This window comes from Balaenoptera physalus (assembly GCF_965194825.1).
Source record: "Balaenoptera physalus genome assembly, chromosome: 9".
In the NCBI taxonomy this organism is placed as follows: Eukaryota; Metazoa; Chordata; class Mammalia; order Artiodactyla; family Balaenopteridae; genus Balaenoptera; species Balaenoptera physalus.
Genome location: NC_138888.1, coordinates 22,514,061 through 22,530,402, shown reverse-complemented (window position 1 = coordinate 22,530,402; position 16,342 = coordinate 22,514,061). Strand labels below are relative to the sequence as shown.

The window sequence follows — 16,342 nt, the reverse complement described above, 5'->3', positions numbered from 1 at the left end:
AAGAGTTCAAAATGTTCGCAGTCGTTCATATTGCATTCAATAATTTATTCAGAGGACCCACCTACTATGTGTGTGGGATATGCCATTGGAAGAAAGACACAAAGTCCGGGGACTCATAGTGCCTGCATTCTACAAAGCCCTCCACAAGCTGTCCGTCACCTATATATCTGATCATTCCTACCAATTTGCTATAAATGTCCTATTCCAGTAATGCCATGCCATCTGGGTTCCCAGCCCATTTCACTGCCTTCTTGGTATATGTTTCAGTAATTCTGTCTGCTAGTAATAACCATCTCTAGTCTCTTCTCCCCTGATCAGTACAGTGACCACTCATATTTCCGGTTAATCTTTGTAATGGATTTCCTATTCACCCTTCTCACCAAGCTGCTGGTCACATCTTCCTTTTGGCCACTATGCATCTATATCACTCAGAGAACTGTGAAGCCATTTCCCATTCATGCCTCTCTGAGAGCAGAGGCATTGTTTTAAAGCATTCTTCTAGCCTCTGTGTCTCACACACTTTAAACAGTGAGTGAATGTTTATTGGATGAACATGTAAAGGTCTGTGATGAGATCTTCTTGCCAGTTAACATGGCAGGCCTGCTGGAGGACGCAGGGTTGAGTCTTTCTGAGATAACATGATTCCTTCCTTGGACCAGCTGCCTGAGGCAATCAAGAATGAAGAAACCACGACTCCTGAGATGCTGCTAAATTGCTGGGATGCTTTCTAATTATGCACACAATTAACCTAATTAGACATCTTTTGTTGGCTCATGTACCTGCTCTGCCTTTATGTAGCATTCCCACAGGAAAGTTTGGAAAATGTTTAAACATTAGAACGTAGTCACTATTATAGAAATGTTCTTTAAAAATTAAATATATGTGTGTATGTGCATGTATATATATTTGTATTTATTCTTCTGTCTTTATTCATAGTACAATATGCTTTGCGATAAGTTTAGCCTATCTTCCTCAGCCTCAACCTGTTGGTAGAAGTCTGTTAATAGCCAGAGGGAGATTTAGTGCAACAGAGAAAAATCCACTACTCCTACTAGAAAATCAGCTCAAAATTTGTTTACTGCTGAGGATGAGTCAGGCAAAGCTTGAAATAAAAAGACACAGAGACCAATAAGTTTCCAGTCACGGAAACTTATTTCTGGAATTGCAGCTAACATGTGCTAGTGCCTATGAACCAAAAACTTGCATTTCATGAGTGTTAGTAACATCCAAGTTCACTTTTGAAACTTATCTTTGATGTTCTTATTATTTCATTTGTATGAATTTCCACCAAAGCCTTATAATTTATTATGCGAAAAGGCCCTGAACTTTTTATTCACACTTTAAGGGGCAGTAGCACTTATTTTCCTTTCATGTGTGCATGGGGCCAGTAGATTGAGTTAAAGATTTTGAGGGAGATTTCAGTAGCTTGATTTTACATTTGTGGAAATTGATACATAAAGATCTTTAGAGACTTTCCTGATGTTGGAATATTACTGGTGGACTCTTCCAGGGTTGCTCCTATTACACCAACCAGATGATTCATGATATTTTGGGAGGGTTACTATAATTAAATCATAAGTCAAATTTGTACAATCTTTCTTTGTTGATCGAGGTTCCTACCTGATCCCGCTCCCGGCAGCAGAACTAGCCAACTGTGCAGATTTGGGGACCCTTTGCCAAGGTAGGGAGTCAACATCGTCCTCTGGAGTCTCTCTTTCCTACTTGCTATTTTGGAAAATGTAGTTGTCATTGTTTTGAATTTTATCTTTTCACTTGAGAAGCCAGAAACCAGCAAACCAGAAGAATTTCTGGATGTCTTTTAGTTGTGTGGGTGTGCAGTGTAGAGAAGGAATGCATTCACACACTGTATGACCACATTTCATAAAGCACTGAGTTTTTTAAATGTGAATGATTATATGCTATTAGGAAAGGTTGACTTCATTTTTTCCCTCGATTTGGTCTCAAGAATATTGTCCAGTATAATATAGCCATACAATATTTTGAAAAAGTATTCATGTTTAAAAAACAAGGGGAAGGGGCTTCCCTGGTGGCGCAGTGGTTGAGAGTCTGCCTGCCAATGCAGGGGACACGGGTTCGAGCCCTGGTCTGGGAAGATCCCACATGCCGCGGAGCAGCTAGGCCCGTGAGCCACAATTACTGAGCCTGCGTGTCTGGAGCCTGTGCTCCGCAACAAAGAGAGGCCGCAATAATGAGAGGCCTGCGCACCGCGATGGAAAGCGGCCCCCACTTGCCACAACTAGAGAAAGCCCTCGCACAGAAACGAAGACCCAACACAGCCATAAATAAATAAATAAATAAAAATTAAAAAAACTTAAAAAAAAAAAAAAAAAAAGACTGCCAGTTCTGTTTCAATGATAAAGATTAGCCTGAAGCACTTTCTTAAAAAAAAAAAAAAAAAAAAAAAAAACAAGGGGAAAAATTAAGTTGAATAGTTAGTTGAGACAAGGCCGTGAGGCAATTTATGATGTGCAATGTAACTTCAATATTAAGATGAAAATAGTTTGAATGTATGAATAGTTTGTATGTAAGATAAAAATAGTTTGAACTAATATGAATGTACTTTTATTAATTATTATAACGCATAATGACTATACTATGGTCAGTATATATATTACGTACTGAATGGTTGCATGCTAAATAATCCATAGTCACATAGATTTTAAAATAATAATATATTTTGCTTTAATTTTATCATGCTTCTTCTAATTACCCATGACCCATTTTCATCCATTTATTCTATTATAGACTTCTTTTTGAAGTAGCATTTCTATGTGCCACATTAAGAATCATGACCATGCCTTTTGTAAAGCGGGATCTTTTATTAAGAGGATCATAACATGAAAGTGATGGGGGTTAGAAGTGAGATTGAAGGAATAGAAACCTAAGCTCTCTTCTGTAGCTCCAGTGCGGGAGTAGAGTAGGCAGGGAGAAGGGGTGTAATTCATTATTATCTTTGTTTCCTTTCTGAGACATTATTTCTTGATATTATTATTGATGAATACCCTAAGAAAATAAAGTCATTAAGTAGCTTCTTTCTATGAACTCAGTGTAGTTTGAAAATAGTTATATGAAATAGAAAAAAGCCTTAGTTTTGCTTAATTCAAGGTGTGAAGATTCTTTTTTAATTTTTATTTTGTTTTTTTCTTTTAATCTGAGGTAGGAATGATTCCTTGGGTCAAAGGACTAGATGCCCAGCTTTTTTTCCTCCTATGTCCTAAATGACCAAAAAGCATTTTCATATTCATTGATGTATTTTGCATTAAATAAATATAACTGATTGTTCATCATTTAAAAATATAAAAGACTTTCAAAAAGAATCCCCATTCTTAAGTGTTATATATTACTTTGGAATGGAAAATTATTTTAGTTAAGAATACACATTTTGAATAAGGAATTCAATATTTTCTAAAGAGCCTTCAGAAGGTAAGTCTTTTTATAATCACTGAAATGTTTTAAATTTAGGTAATTTTTTTCTAATTAAGAGAAATACGTAACAAATGGTTATTGTACATAGAAAGGTACATCTTATACAAATATACTCCTAAGGTAAACTAAAGGAAAATTATGTGTATAGTTATTTTACTACTTACATTGTTCCTCCAGAATTTCTTGGAAAGGGTTACATAAGGGTTACATAATGGGTTATAACCCATTACATAAGGGTTTAATCTTTGAGAGTTTTAGTAATATCAGAAGCATAGCCTTGACATACTGTTTTGAAAAGTCCCTCCTGTATGACTTGCCCTTATGAAATCCATTTTATCCATCAGTGTGTAGTAAAGTTTTTGGGATCTTTAGATGATTGATTTCATCTATACATTTCATTCTCTTTTGTTTTTCTTTACATTTACCTTCTCTAGGAGAAGTGCATTTTCCCCTGAGATTTTATTTTGCTAGTCTCAGTATATCAGAAAGACTGACTTTAGATAATTTTCAAGCTGACAGGTGCTGTACAGGCTTCCTTCTCTAACCTTTCTTTTTACAAACTTAGCAGACTGAGTTCTGGATAAGGTTTAGTCATTTGCTGTGTGGTCATCAGCCTCTTGATGGCAAACCTAGATCTAGAATCTAAATGTTCTTTCTCCATTCCCTTTGTGCCGGTTCCAGACTCTTATACAATATGGTATGAAAGGCCATGGGAACAGATTCTTAATATGCCATAGAAAGCATTGCTTCATTTTATGCATTATAACCTTGGGACTTGTGTTTAGTGGCAAGAAATGGTTTCCATTCCTCCTCTATATATTTTCATGCATTAACCATAGATTGCTCATCCATATTAACTTTCATGTGCTCCTTGCAAAATTACATCTTTCTCATCTTTATTACCAGCTACTGTAAACTCTCCTAGTACTACACCACCCATTGTCACCACTAACATGCCTGTTACTAATAGAACCGATAAACAAAGGAATGGTAAGAAATCATTATCCTTTATATTTGTAGTATGTCTGACTTGATGAAAAATTGTATTATAAGGGTGGAAGTATCTAATGTTCCAACAAAGTTTCTATTGTTAGAATCAATTGGTACATTTGTACATTTGTAAGACTAGTAAAATAAATATCACTTGACTCCCTTGAGTTCCCCATTCTAATGAACAATGAAATGAGTACGTTTCTAGTGCCACGCTTCTGCACTTTTAGCTAAAATTTCTTTCAAAGGAAGCTTTAAGAGAAAGGCATTAATTTAAAGGAATTAATTTGCATTATACTAGAGATCTGAGAAGAAAAATATTCATCACATTCTGTCAGATTATTCTCTAAAGAAACTAGTTTTTAAAGCATTTTATAATCTCAAAAAACTAAATAATTTTAGTAATTTAATTTCTCACTAAGGCCAACTTTATGTTCAAACATTGTGACAGCTAAATCATTTTTATATGGTAATACTTTGCTCTCTGTTTTTATTTGTTGAAGAATAATGGTTAGAATGTGATTGTATATCAATTAAATCATAAATCAATTATCGACTGACAAAACTTCAAGTAACTGCCAATACCTCTTGTTTTTTCCCTCTATATATACATGTTTTTGTTTATATTATTTGTAACTTGCAAATATAGCAGTTACATAAGATAAGAAATGAACTGGAGAAATGCCAGGTGAATTGAGTTATTATTTAATCCACTACCTATATTAACTACAGTGCATAGCCTTTTCGTAATTCAGAGTGAGTGATTTCAATTTCTTCTAAAAAAGAGAAATTCCAATCAGGTGACCACACCATTGCTTCAAACACAGTAGTATTCTCAAATATGAGGTATTAGAAACAAAGGAGGGGACTTCCCTGGTGGTGCAGTGGTTAAGAATCCGCCTGCCAATGAAGGGGACACGGGTTCGAGCCCTGGTCCGGGAAGATCCCACAAGTCGTGGAGCAACTAAGCCTGTGTGCCACAGCTACAGAGCCTGTGCTCTAGAGCCCACGAGCCACAACTACTGAGCCTGAGTGCCACAATTACTGAAGCCCACGTCCCTAGAGCTTGTGCTCCGCAACAAGAGAAGCCACCACAATGAGAAGCCCGCATACCACAGCAAAGAGTAGCCCCCGCTCGCTGCAACTGGAGAAAGCCCACACGCAGCAATGAAGACCCAACGCAGCCAAAAATAAATAAATTAAATAAATTAAAAAAAAAAAAAAAGAAACAAAGGAATTTTCTCAACCCCAATCATTTAACTTGCAAGGCCAAGACATCTGTAATATATCACCAGGGACCAAAACCCAGAGAAAAGAAACCCACATAGTTCATTTTTTCTTTTGGCTTTGGGGGTTACATCAACTTCCTGTACATTTAAGGACATTTAAATTGGAAGTATGGAATATTTTACATGAAACGTAGATATAAATTTCATTAGGGATATAAAGACATCGATTCAGGGAAGTGTTCATGGTTATTCTGGTAGTTACACCAAGGAGATTTATGATGGAGCAAAAATTCCAACAATCCCCAAGAAAGCAACAGCAGCTGAAATTTCCAGTGCATATTTCATATGGACCCCAGCCAGTAGATGGGAATATTATAATTCTGACTAAGTATTTCACTCTTTGTATGAACATACAAAGAGCCTCTGTGGCATTCTCCCTCTAGGACTGGCACATCCTCTGCTGCCCAAGAACGTTTACATGATGCTTCAGAGTCCTTGACTTGGTGGAGTGGAGCTGTATTCACTCAATCATGTCATTTCTGACATTCTTGAAGAGAGCCTTGTTCAGTCCATCTCTCTCTGCGTCATAACCTTCACTGGAGTTTCAACAAAGCAAGCAAATGTTAGAATCAGTTAAAATGGTTTGACTTAGCCACTTTAAAGAAAAAAAAATCTAATTCAGATCATTCTTGATAAAAATGTAATCCTAGCACTTAAAAATATTTAAAAATATTTGAAAGTCATCATGTATTAGAAATAGTCTCAGAATTGTGTGCTCAAATTTATGTACCATCTGAACAATTTTACCACATCCTTGAACCACCTCTACTATTTATTTAATAGTTTTTTTCCCCTAAATTGACTCACTTTTTTACTTAAACATTTATATTCATATAAATAAATTAATATCACTGTTGTAAAATGAAACCAGTACTACTTGTTTTAAAATAGAAGTGAAAAAAAAATAAAAAAAATAAAAATTAAAAAAAAATAAAATAGAAGTGAAAAGTGAAAGTAAATGTAATGAAAACAATGCTGTTGAATTCTCTCTATATCCTATTGCCTTCTCACATCTCAGCACCTAAAGCCTTCATTATCTTTTTAAAAAGAGAGGGTAACAAAGGGTTAGAGACACACTGTAATTAAGATTTTTTTTCTTTGGTGTAGTCAAATTTGAAATAATTGAAAAGAGAATTTCTTGTTTACCTTGTGAATAAATGGGATCTAGTGTCATGTCCTTGACTATCTAAGGTTATTCACATGCTGTCAACAATTTCAAATATACTTTTCTTATTCCTTGGGAAACTGATGTAGTAAGCATTCTCAGGCCTATGATCTGATATATTAGGGAACCCTGTTTTGTTCACTGTAAGAAAGATATACAGCTATCAAATCTGTTATCTACCTTATCTAGTCCTTTAAACTCTGGACTATTAAAGAGATTTACTGAGTTCGTCAGTCATGATATGCTGGTGTCAGAAGGGAGAGGGATTGAGATTGTTTGGCAATCAGACATATTTTTTCAGTGTATCAATCAAATTTATCTTCCTGGCTTTTGTAAAATGTTCCTATCCCCCTGTGTAAAGTTCTTTCTGTTATTTTTCAATAGGATTTTTATCTGATACTTCAGATTATATACTAAGAAAATCTTATCTTCTAAGCTACTTTTCATAAACAGATATTTCAGTATATGAGAGATAATCTAGGTATTCCTACAAATAACCTTTGTGCCTTCTGCATTACATTCCCAAGAAAAGCTCTTGGACTAATCATTGTTTCCATTCCAAATCATATGTTCTATGCTTGAAACATCACTGTACTGCTGCTGAATATTAGACTTTTGTGAGGTTAGCACAAGCAATCCAAGTAAGGAACTAACTTTGTTAGTCCTTATTATTGTTCTAAAAACCTAACTTACAAGTGCAAATTGTATCATTGCTTCTAGTTTCTCACATACATTTGACTACTCAAAAAAATTCACTCTCAGGATATTTGTGTGCACCCAACAATCAATCTAGCTTTATATGCCAAGAATCTTAAAGAAATCATGTGTGTAGGATGAACAGGACTCCAGTCATATTATAAATGCCACTGTCATACTATAATTACCACATCACCAGTTCAGAGAAATAATCTTGAATCTAAAATGACATTTGGTTTATACTTTAACATTTATCTTTTCAAATGTATATTTTAAAGCCTACCTTTTCAAACCTATATTTCATACCCTTGAATGGAGAATAAAGTAGTGTCTGTCATTTCTATATCTTTCAAGAAACTCTCAGGAGAGTGTTAAGAAGATTAAAAAAAAGGGAAAGATAATTGGAGAAAGATCTACAGACAGGAACATGTTTTGATACCACATCTGTTATGGCAAGCAATGGTTTCTACTTTGAAGTTTTGTGTGGCTGGACGAGTTATCTAATTGGAAAAAAGTCTATCACAAATTCTTCAGGCTTGGATGTCATTAGTAGGACAATACATCTTTTGAAGTGTCTGGAACATATGAAGATTTGTGAATAGCTTTTCTACTGAGACACAATGTGAGTTGTTACATCTATAGGAGAAGGCAACTTGACTACTAGGAGAACAGGGAAAAGCCTGCATCAGTGTGCCTTAGTTGTGCGTTCTCTGTAATGGCAATGCTTGAGAGAATTATTTCACTGCAGTCCAAAATGTCCCCTCCAGTGGACATTTTATCTTGCTTTGACAATTCATTCTTGGACATTTCTTAGGATTACTTGTTGACTACATTATCCAAAAAGTTTAAATAAGTATAACCAGTAGACACTATTGAATAATTTTGCTAAATATATAAATACCTCATTCTGAGGCTTCTGAAGAGAGACTACTGGAAAATGACCCACAGCACCGGATAATCTCTAACACTTAGGGGTAGGTTCTTTGGTATATTCACATATTTTATTTAGCATAAGCAATGTGACTCTAGGGAGAGTCATATATTTATAAACTGATTTAGGCTGACTCTGATATGTAATGTCTTTCTTATTTATAAAAAATTAATTGGGAAAAAAGTGTGGAAATATTTTAAATTTAAAGGAAAACATCTTAAGCGTTTGGATGCTTCCATAAAATTTCAGAAATGTGAATGATTAAAAATACTGATTTTTAGTATTTTGCAGGATTCTCCTGAGAGGGAAGGAATACAACTCCTAACATAAACACATGCTTTAGGTCTCCATCTAGTGGTAGCTTGTCAGTTACTTTATTGGCACCGGGGAACATGCCCAAAATATCCCTCGGATCCTGACATCAATATAGAATCCTGGACTTCTGCAACTTGAATTTCCTCGCATTCATTCAGAATGTCCATGATTTGATATGATGAGAGTTACAGTGTAAACAGGTTTTTTTGTTTGTTTTTTGGTTTGAATTATTATCATTTATTTTAAATATACTCCTGGAATTATTTTTCATTCAGAATATTTTTTAAAGGAACATGAGGTCAGGATCATTAAAATACCTGAAGAGTTTTAGAAGCTGGAATAATAGTATGCATAAATTAAACTAAATATCCTTGGACTTGTACCAATTTCATAGATTTATATTATTACACCTGGGAGTGGCGATTTATTTTAGCATGAGTTTCTGACCCCTGTAGTGGAAAAACATTCCTTTAGGAGTGTGACTGGAATTGGCATTTTGGTAGATTTGGGAGTTCCCAGAGGCATACTTTTGTACTTTTATCTACTACCTCCCTCAAATCTTCATTAAATCTATTTCCCATTGTTTTAATTATATACTTTTACATTTTCTATGCATACTTTTCTCATGTTTGTAAGCATGAAGATAGATGATTGATTGACAATATTGATTGACAATAATGAAGAATCAATATTTTTTTCTCTATATAATCTACCATATTTAAAAAGTTCTTTTCTGATTAGCTACTTTTAGTAAGGTACCCTATAACACACATAGAGAGAGATTTAGCAAACCCTGGCTGGTCAGTTTGATTTTCATTTAAAAAAAAAAGAAAAGAAATATATATATATACGGCAGACTACTTTAAAGATTGCACCCTGCCACCCCGCCAAAAAAAGCTGAACCTCTTCTGACATAGGATTTTCTTTTAAAAGCAAGTGAGTCCAGTTAAAATTCCATCTGCAAATATTCTTTCTTTTTTCCCCCTTTACTTGATACAAATGACTACATTTATAGAATTTTGATAAAAACTCTGGTGAAATACAACCCAATAACTTAGTAGAAGTAATTGCTTTAGTGGAGAGGGGAAAGAGGACAGAGATGATAAGGGGCTGTGGGCCAAAAATATGCGATGCCTGTTCTTTTCCAAATTAAGTTCTGCCCATCATCTTACTCAAGCTTTCACATTCCAAACTATCATTCTTCATAATATAGAAAAAAAGGATAATTTTTTGTTATAAGAAATCAAATTGTACCTGAAAAATCACCATATTACATACAGGAGATAGAATTCTATAGAATTAAAAAATACGAAGAAACATATGCAGGTGATAATTTAGAAGCAATGACTTCATAAGAGTAAACTAAATGATAACTATTTCTAAAAAGTTGCAAAGGTCAATGAGAATGAAGTTAAAATATCTTGTAAATTTTCTGTACCTATGTAGAAGGCGTTTCTTTTAAATTGTATGAAATCATGTCCTTGTAAATGTAAGTTGGTAAGTATATGACTGTAAAATATAATTAATGGACTAAATCTTATTTCCAATGGACAGATGGAATTATTTATAGAATTTTCATAGAGATTCAAAACATCCTTCGTCACCCCGAGGTAAAAGTACAGAGCAAGGTGGCCGAATGGGTAAGTGAATTGTAAAATTTCTTTATTGGCGTTAAACCTTTAATCTCTGGAAATCTGGAAAAGACTCTACTGTCTAACTGAATCCACAGATCATACTGACACATAGATACTATTCATTATAAATGTATGTATAGATATATAAGTGAGAGATTGCACTTTTGAATAGAAAGAGAGATACATTTGAATAAGGACAAGAAACTGAGCCTAATAGACTATTATGTCAAATAAGAAAGGTGTCCCACAAATGGAAAAGTATTTTGAGAGGTATCTTTATTTACTGTTATAGCCATACATTTTCAGCACTTTGTTTTTGTTTTGTTGTTTTAAAGCAGTGAAAGCAGATTTTATTCAGTAACCACTGACAGTAGGAGAACGTGCTGAGCCCCATTCTGATTTGTGCAGATGTGACTGCGGGTTTTAAAGGAACAGTGAGGGTGGAGGGAGGAGGAATGGCAGGGGCTTGAACAGAGTCAGGAAAGTGAAAAATTACAAAAAAGTGGGAGGGGTGGTTGGTCCATAAGAAACCCTTCTGGGGTTGCTAACTGGTACCTATCGAAGTTAGGCTCCTACCCTCCCACAGAGGCTGGGAGATGGGCCCTATCTTCAGGTGTTGGCTGGAACAAGCAATGAATTAATTCATTTGTTCAGCACTGTTTATAAAATTACATTTCTTATTTTTTTATTTAATTGAGTGTTTGATTCAAATACCACTAAGTATAAAAAGACATATCATGGGGCTTCCCTGGTGGCGCAGTGGTTGAGAATCTGCCTACTAATGCAGGGGGCACGGGTTCGAGCCCTGGTCTGGGAAGATCCCACATGCCAGGGAGCAACTAGGCCCGTGAGCCACAACTATTGAGCCTGCGCGTCTGGAGCCTGTGCTCTGCAACAAGAGAGGCCGCGATAGTGAGAGGCCCGCGCACCGCAATGAAGAGTGGCCCCCACTTGCCGCAACTGGAGAAAGCCCTCGCACAAAAATGAAGACCCAACACAGCCAAAAATAAATAAATAAATTAATTAAAAAAAAAAAAAAAGGCATATCATGAATATCTTTCACCATCCTTGACACTCATCTGCCTGGAGGCCAATCTGTCTGCACAGAAATCACTGTTAGTTTTTCTTGGGTTTTTCAAGAACTTGCTTGTGAATGTAAAAGAAAATGACTATACATTCTTATTTTTTCCTTTTATATTAAAAGTAGCATATTGCACACACCATTCCACACTGTACTTATTTTTGTTATTGCCAGATTCGCAATATCAGTACACAGAGACTGTCCTAATCTTTTTTAAAAAAAACAGGGTACAGTATTCCATTATGTGGCTCTCTAGTCATTTATTTAACAAGTTTTCTGCTGATGGATATTTGGGTTATAATTGATTTAACCAGTATTCTTTGGTGAAAATTTTGGTAATTTCCAATTAAAAAAAACCCTAAGCATTTTATTTTCTTATTTTTCTTACAAATACAGCCTAAGGATTAAAAAAATTTTCTTCTTCTCTATAACAATATCAAAAATTTAACTTTCCATAGGTTTCTATTTTTTCTATTATTTTATGTCCTATCTACAGCATACTGTGGGACCGTGTACTGTTTTTATGTACTACTACAGTTCAGACAATTTTTGTGAAAAAAGTCATTTGTCATTTGGGTATACATTCTGAAGTAACAAAAATAGGTTTTCGTACATGGTAGCTGTCTGATAAATGTGTCCTTGGTAGCAAAAGAAAGTTAAACCATACAATGAGAGGTAGTGGTGATAAAACTTTATACATACATATATATGTTTATATGTAGATAGATATTGATATAGATAGATATTTGAAGAATGGTAGGAAAACATAGTCTTTTTTTTAAATTAATTAATTAATTAATTTATGGCTGTATTGGGTCTTCGTTTCTGTGCGAGGGCTTCCTCTAGTTGCGGCAAGCGGGGGCCACTCTTCATCGCGGTGCGCGGGCCTCTCACTATCGCGGCCTCTCTTGTTGCGGAGCACAGGCTCCAGACGCGCAGGCTCAGTAATTGTGGCTCACGGGCCCAGCTGCTCCGCGGCATGTGGGATCTTCCCAGACCAGGGCTCGAACCCGTGTCCCCTGCATTGGCAGGCAGATTCTTAACCACTGCACCACCAGGGAAGCCCAAAAACATAGTCTTATTTTTAAAGGCAAGAAAGGGCTTTACTGAATGAGTATAATCTTGCATCTTGTTTTCTTTCCAGCATTCTTCTCTCTGCTTTTTTAAAGTCAGAATGTTTTCAAAAGTAAACTTCTATTTTTTAAATTTATTTTATTGAAGTATAGTTGATTTACAATGTTGTGTTAGTCAAAATATAAAATTCTTTATTTTCATTCTCAAAGGAAACACTTCTAATATTATTAATTCTGTAAATTAGCATTCATTGGAAAGTTTGTGCTTTAGACAAGGTATAACTTTACATTTATGTTTATTTCATGCATGGTTTTCAACATAACATCATTTTTATCTGAAGCTAAACTTTAATGGACACTTTTCCGTTAAGGTGTAAGATACCAGAGCAGATATTTGATAACAGGAAAATATAAGTGGTGTCCCTGTTTCATATTATTACTATTTATAATTTAAAAATAATTTAATGCTTCTTGCCAGAATTTCCTAGAATTTACATTCATTTTAAAAATGCTTACAAGGAAGGCTAAATGTGTGTATGAAACGAGACCTAAAAAACTCTTTGGAGGAGATACATAAGTAAGAGAATTTAGTGTCAGTAAAGAAATGGTGTTTTGTCATTGTATTAGACAATGCATATGGGAGGTTTTAATTTATGTTGAGAGGAATCCATTGCTTCATTAAAATGTCTGGTGCTGAGACCCATAAAAATTTTTAAATGACCACATAACAATTATAACACAATTCCCCATAATGCTGAACTTTTTTGTTTCTTTAAAGGTTTATATTGTTAACTTATAATTTTTCTTACTACTAATATTCTTATGAGATGGTAATTGCTAGAAAAACATATGTTAATGCATTTCAGTGTTTGTTGAATGAAGAATATGGAAGGTGTGTATTGTGCTCATCTTCCCTGTGTACCCTGTTGGAGCTAAGTTTTCAGTGTTACAGCTAATTTGAAGGCCCATTACAGAGAAAGCCCTTTATAATATGGGCTAGAGACGAAAGTATAGCGTTTGTACACAGCCCAGACTTGGGTTCCAATCTGGGATCTGCTACTTCTTAGTTGCAACTTGGTCAAGCTATTTCATCTCTATGAAGCTCAGTTTCTTCGTGTAACGGGTGGGAGGACAGTGCAGATAATACCTATCTCATTAGTTGTTGTGAGAATGAAGGAAATAATATCTGTAAGGTTCTTGGCATACAGTGGTCTAGTAACTGTTATCTGTACTTTCTTTCACTGCTCTAGCTCTTCGGAATTTTTCCAGGGTCTTATTTCACTAACACTTTATGGGAGAGAAGAAACTGGATTTAAATTCTTTTAAAAAATTATTTAAAAGTATTACTCAAACTTATCCTTTTCTATTGTATTTTCAGCTCAATTCAACCTTCCAGAATTGGAACTATACTGTTTATGTGGTTAATATCAGGTAAATGACAGAATAAATTGAGAAATAAGAAGTAGTGTCTAATTTAATACTTCTGTCTCCCTCTCTCTCTCCCCCTCTCTCTCTGGTTATTCCTGCACACACATACATGTAAGTACAGACATACACACCATATTCATAATCTTTCTAAAACAACTCTATATTATATCATTTCTTTGCACAAAAACTTCAATGATGCAGCAATGGTTTTAAAATTTTTTATTGTAGATCCCAATCATTTTTAAAAATGTAGTTTGTACTTCCAAAATATATTTGTGATTTTAAATAAATTGTATATATGCATGGGTGTATATTACTTAACCAATATATTATGTTATAATGTATCATAAACTGAGAGGATAATTAAATATAAATGGAAGTTCTGTTAGTTGCTTCTCACACCCCAGTAGATCATCTAGAGCACCCCCTGGGTTGCATGCACCCCAGTTTGGAGACCATTTTTCTACAAGATATCTACAGTCTGATTGCAACTTGGCTTTTCAAAATTATCTTTCACTAATCTTATATTTAAACACTCCACTGAATCTCTAGCAGATAATGTCATTTACCTGTCTTCCTCTGCACCTTGTTTTTACAGTTTTATACTTAAGTTAGTTTCTAAAGTGTATTTGATGAACCCTAAACATGTTTTCTGTGAACCTAAGAGATGTAATAACACAGCAAAAGGGATCAAAAAGTCAAATTAGTTCAGGAGCTAAATTATTAAACAAACTGAAGCAAATTTCTGTATATCCAAGCATCTCAGGTTCTTTCGTGTACTGATATGCATCATGAATCTTAGAGAGAGAGAGAGAGAAGGCACGTAGCTGTCAAGCTTTATTTGGCCATGGAGCTGTTTTGTCTCAGGCATATGAAAGAACTAGGACCTCAGAACACACATTTGCAAACACTGACTTAGAATGTCCTTTCTGCCTCTTTCTCTCACGTCCTCAAATCTTGTTGTTGATCGTGCAGCAGATGAAGTTGATAATGAATGTACTTATTTGTATTTTTAGTTTTCACCTGAGCACGGGAGAGGACAAGATTAAAGTGAGGAGAAGCATTGTGAATGATCAAAGGTAACGCTGACAAAGTCTTGCAGAAAATGTAACATCTTTTCTCTTGCTCTCTGTTTTGACTGTCTGGTAGAGAAATGAAATCAGTGAGGTAGGAGAGAAACATTTCAATCCAGTAGCACATTTAAATTATGTCTTTAGCTCTAGTGGACAGTCTTTTTTCTCTGTAGTTAAAACTGTAATATAGCAGACTGGGTAGAAATGTACATCTGATAAAAAATAATTCAGAAGTAGAACATTTATTAGTTTAGTATTTCCAGTTTATGATAACCAATTACCTCTTATTTGAAATTTCAGAGACCTTCAAAGAAAGAAAATAATTATAGTGTTATTTCAAGTAAGGTACTTATGTACAATAGCATCTAATAATATGGGTAATAGATGCTGAAATATTTTCAGCATTCAAAGCCATCAGCTAATTTTCTGAAGTCTTCATTTTTAAATTTATATCAAGGTCATGACTTATGCAGGCAGGTAATTTAATGGATATGTTCACCATATGTAATCAGTTGGCATTTAAAGGCCAACTGTTCTTGAAAAATAATGGAAACTCCTAAATGAAATAAATGTAGTTGTGTTCAGGTAATATATTGCATCTCCGCAGAATAAAAAAATTAGTTGGAAAGCAAAAGTTCACATCTCTTACTCAGTTTCAATTGACTGAATTAATATTATGTATTTACAACTATAATGATGGAATATATCTCTTTTCAAGTGATACATTCTTACTATGAGAAGCTAGTAATAAAATTTCATATGAGAGTTGACTAGAGAGTTTTCTTATTTTTTTTCTTTTTCTATTCGGCATTAGAAAAACACGTGTTTAAGGTTATATTTCAAACTTATTTCTGTAAGTATTCAACAGACTGGATTGGGCCATCTGGTTAGGGAAAGTTGTTGTTTATTTTCTGGAATTGTTCCTTTTCCTTTGTGATCTAAAGAACAAATAATGTACTTAATGTATTTTAACACTGTATTCTTGATGGTAACAGGACTTTTCTCCTCTATTTAGGCAAATAATTTCTTTTTTCCAAACCTTACTGCTAGATCATATTGAGCCTTGAATAATGGATCCAGCAATTATCTGGATCCCTTTGCTGGACACTTTGTCTTACAATTGTGGCAGCCCTAGTTCGGGGTATCTCCAATGGTATACCCTCTGCAGAGGGCTCAGACTGAGATTCTAACAGTGCAATTTTATAAGAAGAGCCAAATAA

At 34.7% G+C, this 16,342-nt stretch overlaps 1 protein-coding gene and 1 long non-coding RNA gene across 12 annotated transcripts in view; one reads left to right on the top strand and one right to left on the bottom strand.

Moving 5' to 3' along the window:
- LOC309667006 overlaps positions 1 to 2,325 on the bottom strand; it is a 1,642,277-nt gene extending 1,639,952 nt beyond the window's left edge. The window contains exon 1 of the long non-coding RNA XR_014267469.1: positions 2,028 to 2,325. This is a non-coding gene — a long non-coding RNA (uncharacterized lncRNA). The remainder of the gene's footprint in view (positions 1 to 2,027) is intronic.
- The window catches only part of ADGRG6 (adhesion G protein-coupled receptor G6), a 134,843-nt gene that overhangs the window by 73,054 nt on the left and 45,447 nt on the right, over positions 1 to 16,342 (top strand). For 8 of the 11 annotated variants that reach the window (XM_082474459.1, XM_082474451.1, XM_082474449.1 and 5 more), the window contains 5 exons: positions 1,613 to 1,681; positions 4,354 to 4,437; positions 10,388 to 10,473; positions 14,000 to 14,052; positions 15,066 to 15,128. In XM_082474459.1, coding sequence (XP_082330585.1) covers positions 1,613 to 1,681; positions 4,354 to 4,437; positions 10,388 to 10,473; positions 14,000 to 14,052; positions 15,066 to 15,128 — 355 coding nt within the window. The remainder of the gene's footprint in view (positions 1 to 1,612; positions 1,682 to 4,353; positions 4,438 to 10,387; positions 10,474 to 13,999; positions 14,053 to 15,065; positions 15,129 to 16,342) is intronic. The other 3 variants (XM_082474452.1, XM_082474450.1, XM_082474454.1) reach the window with 2 other exon arrangements.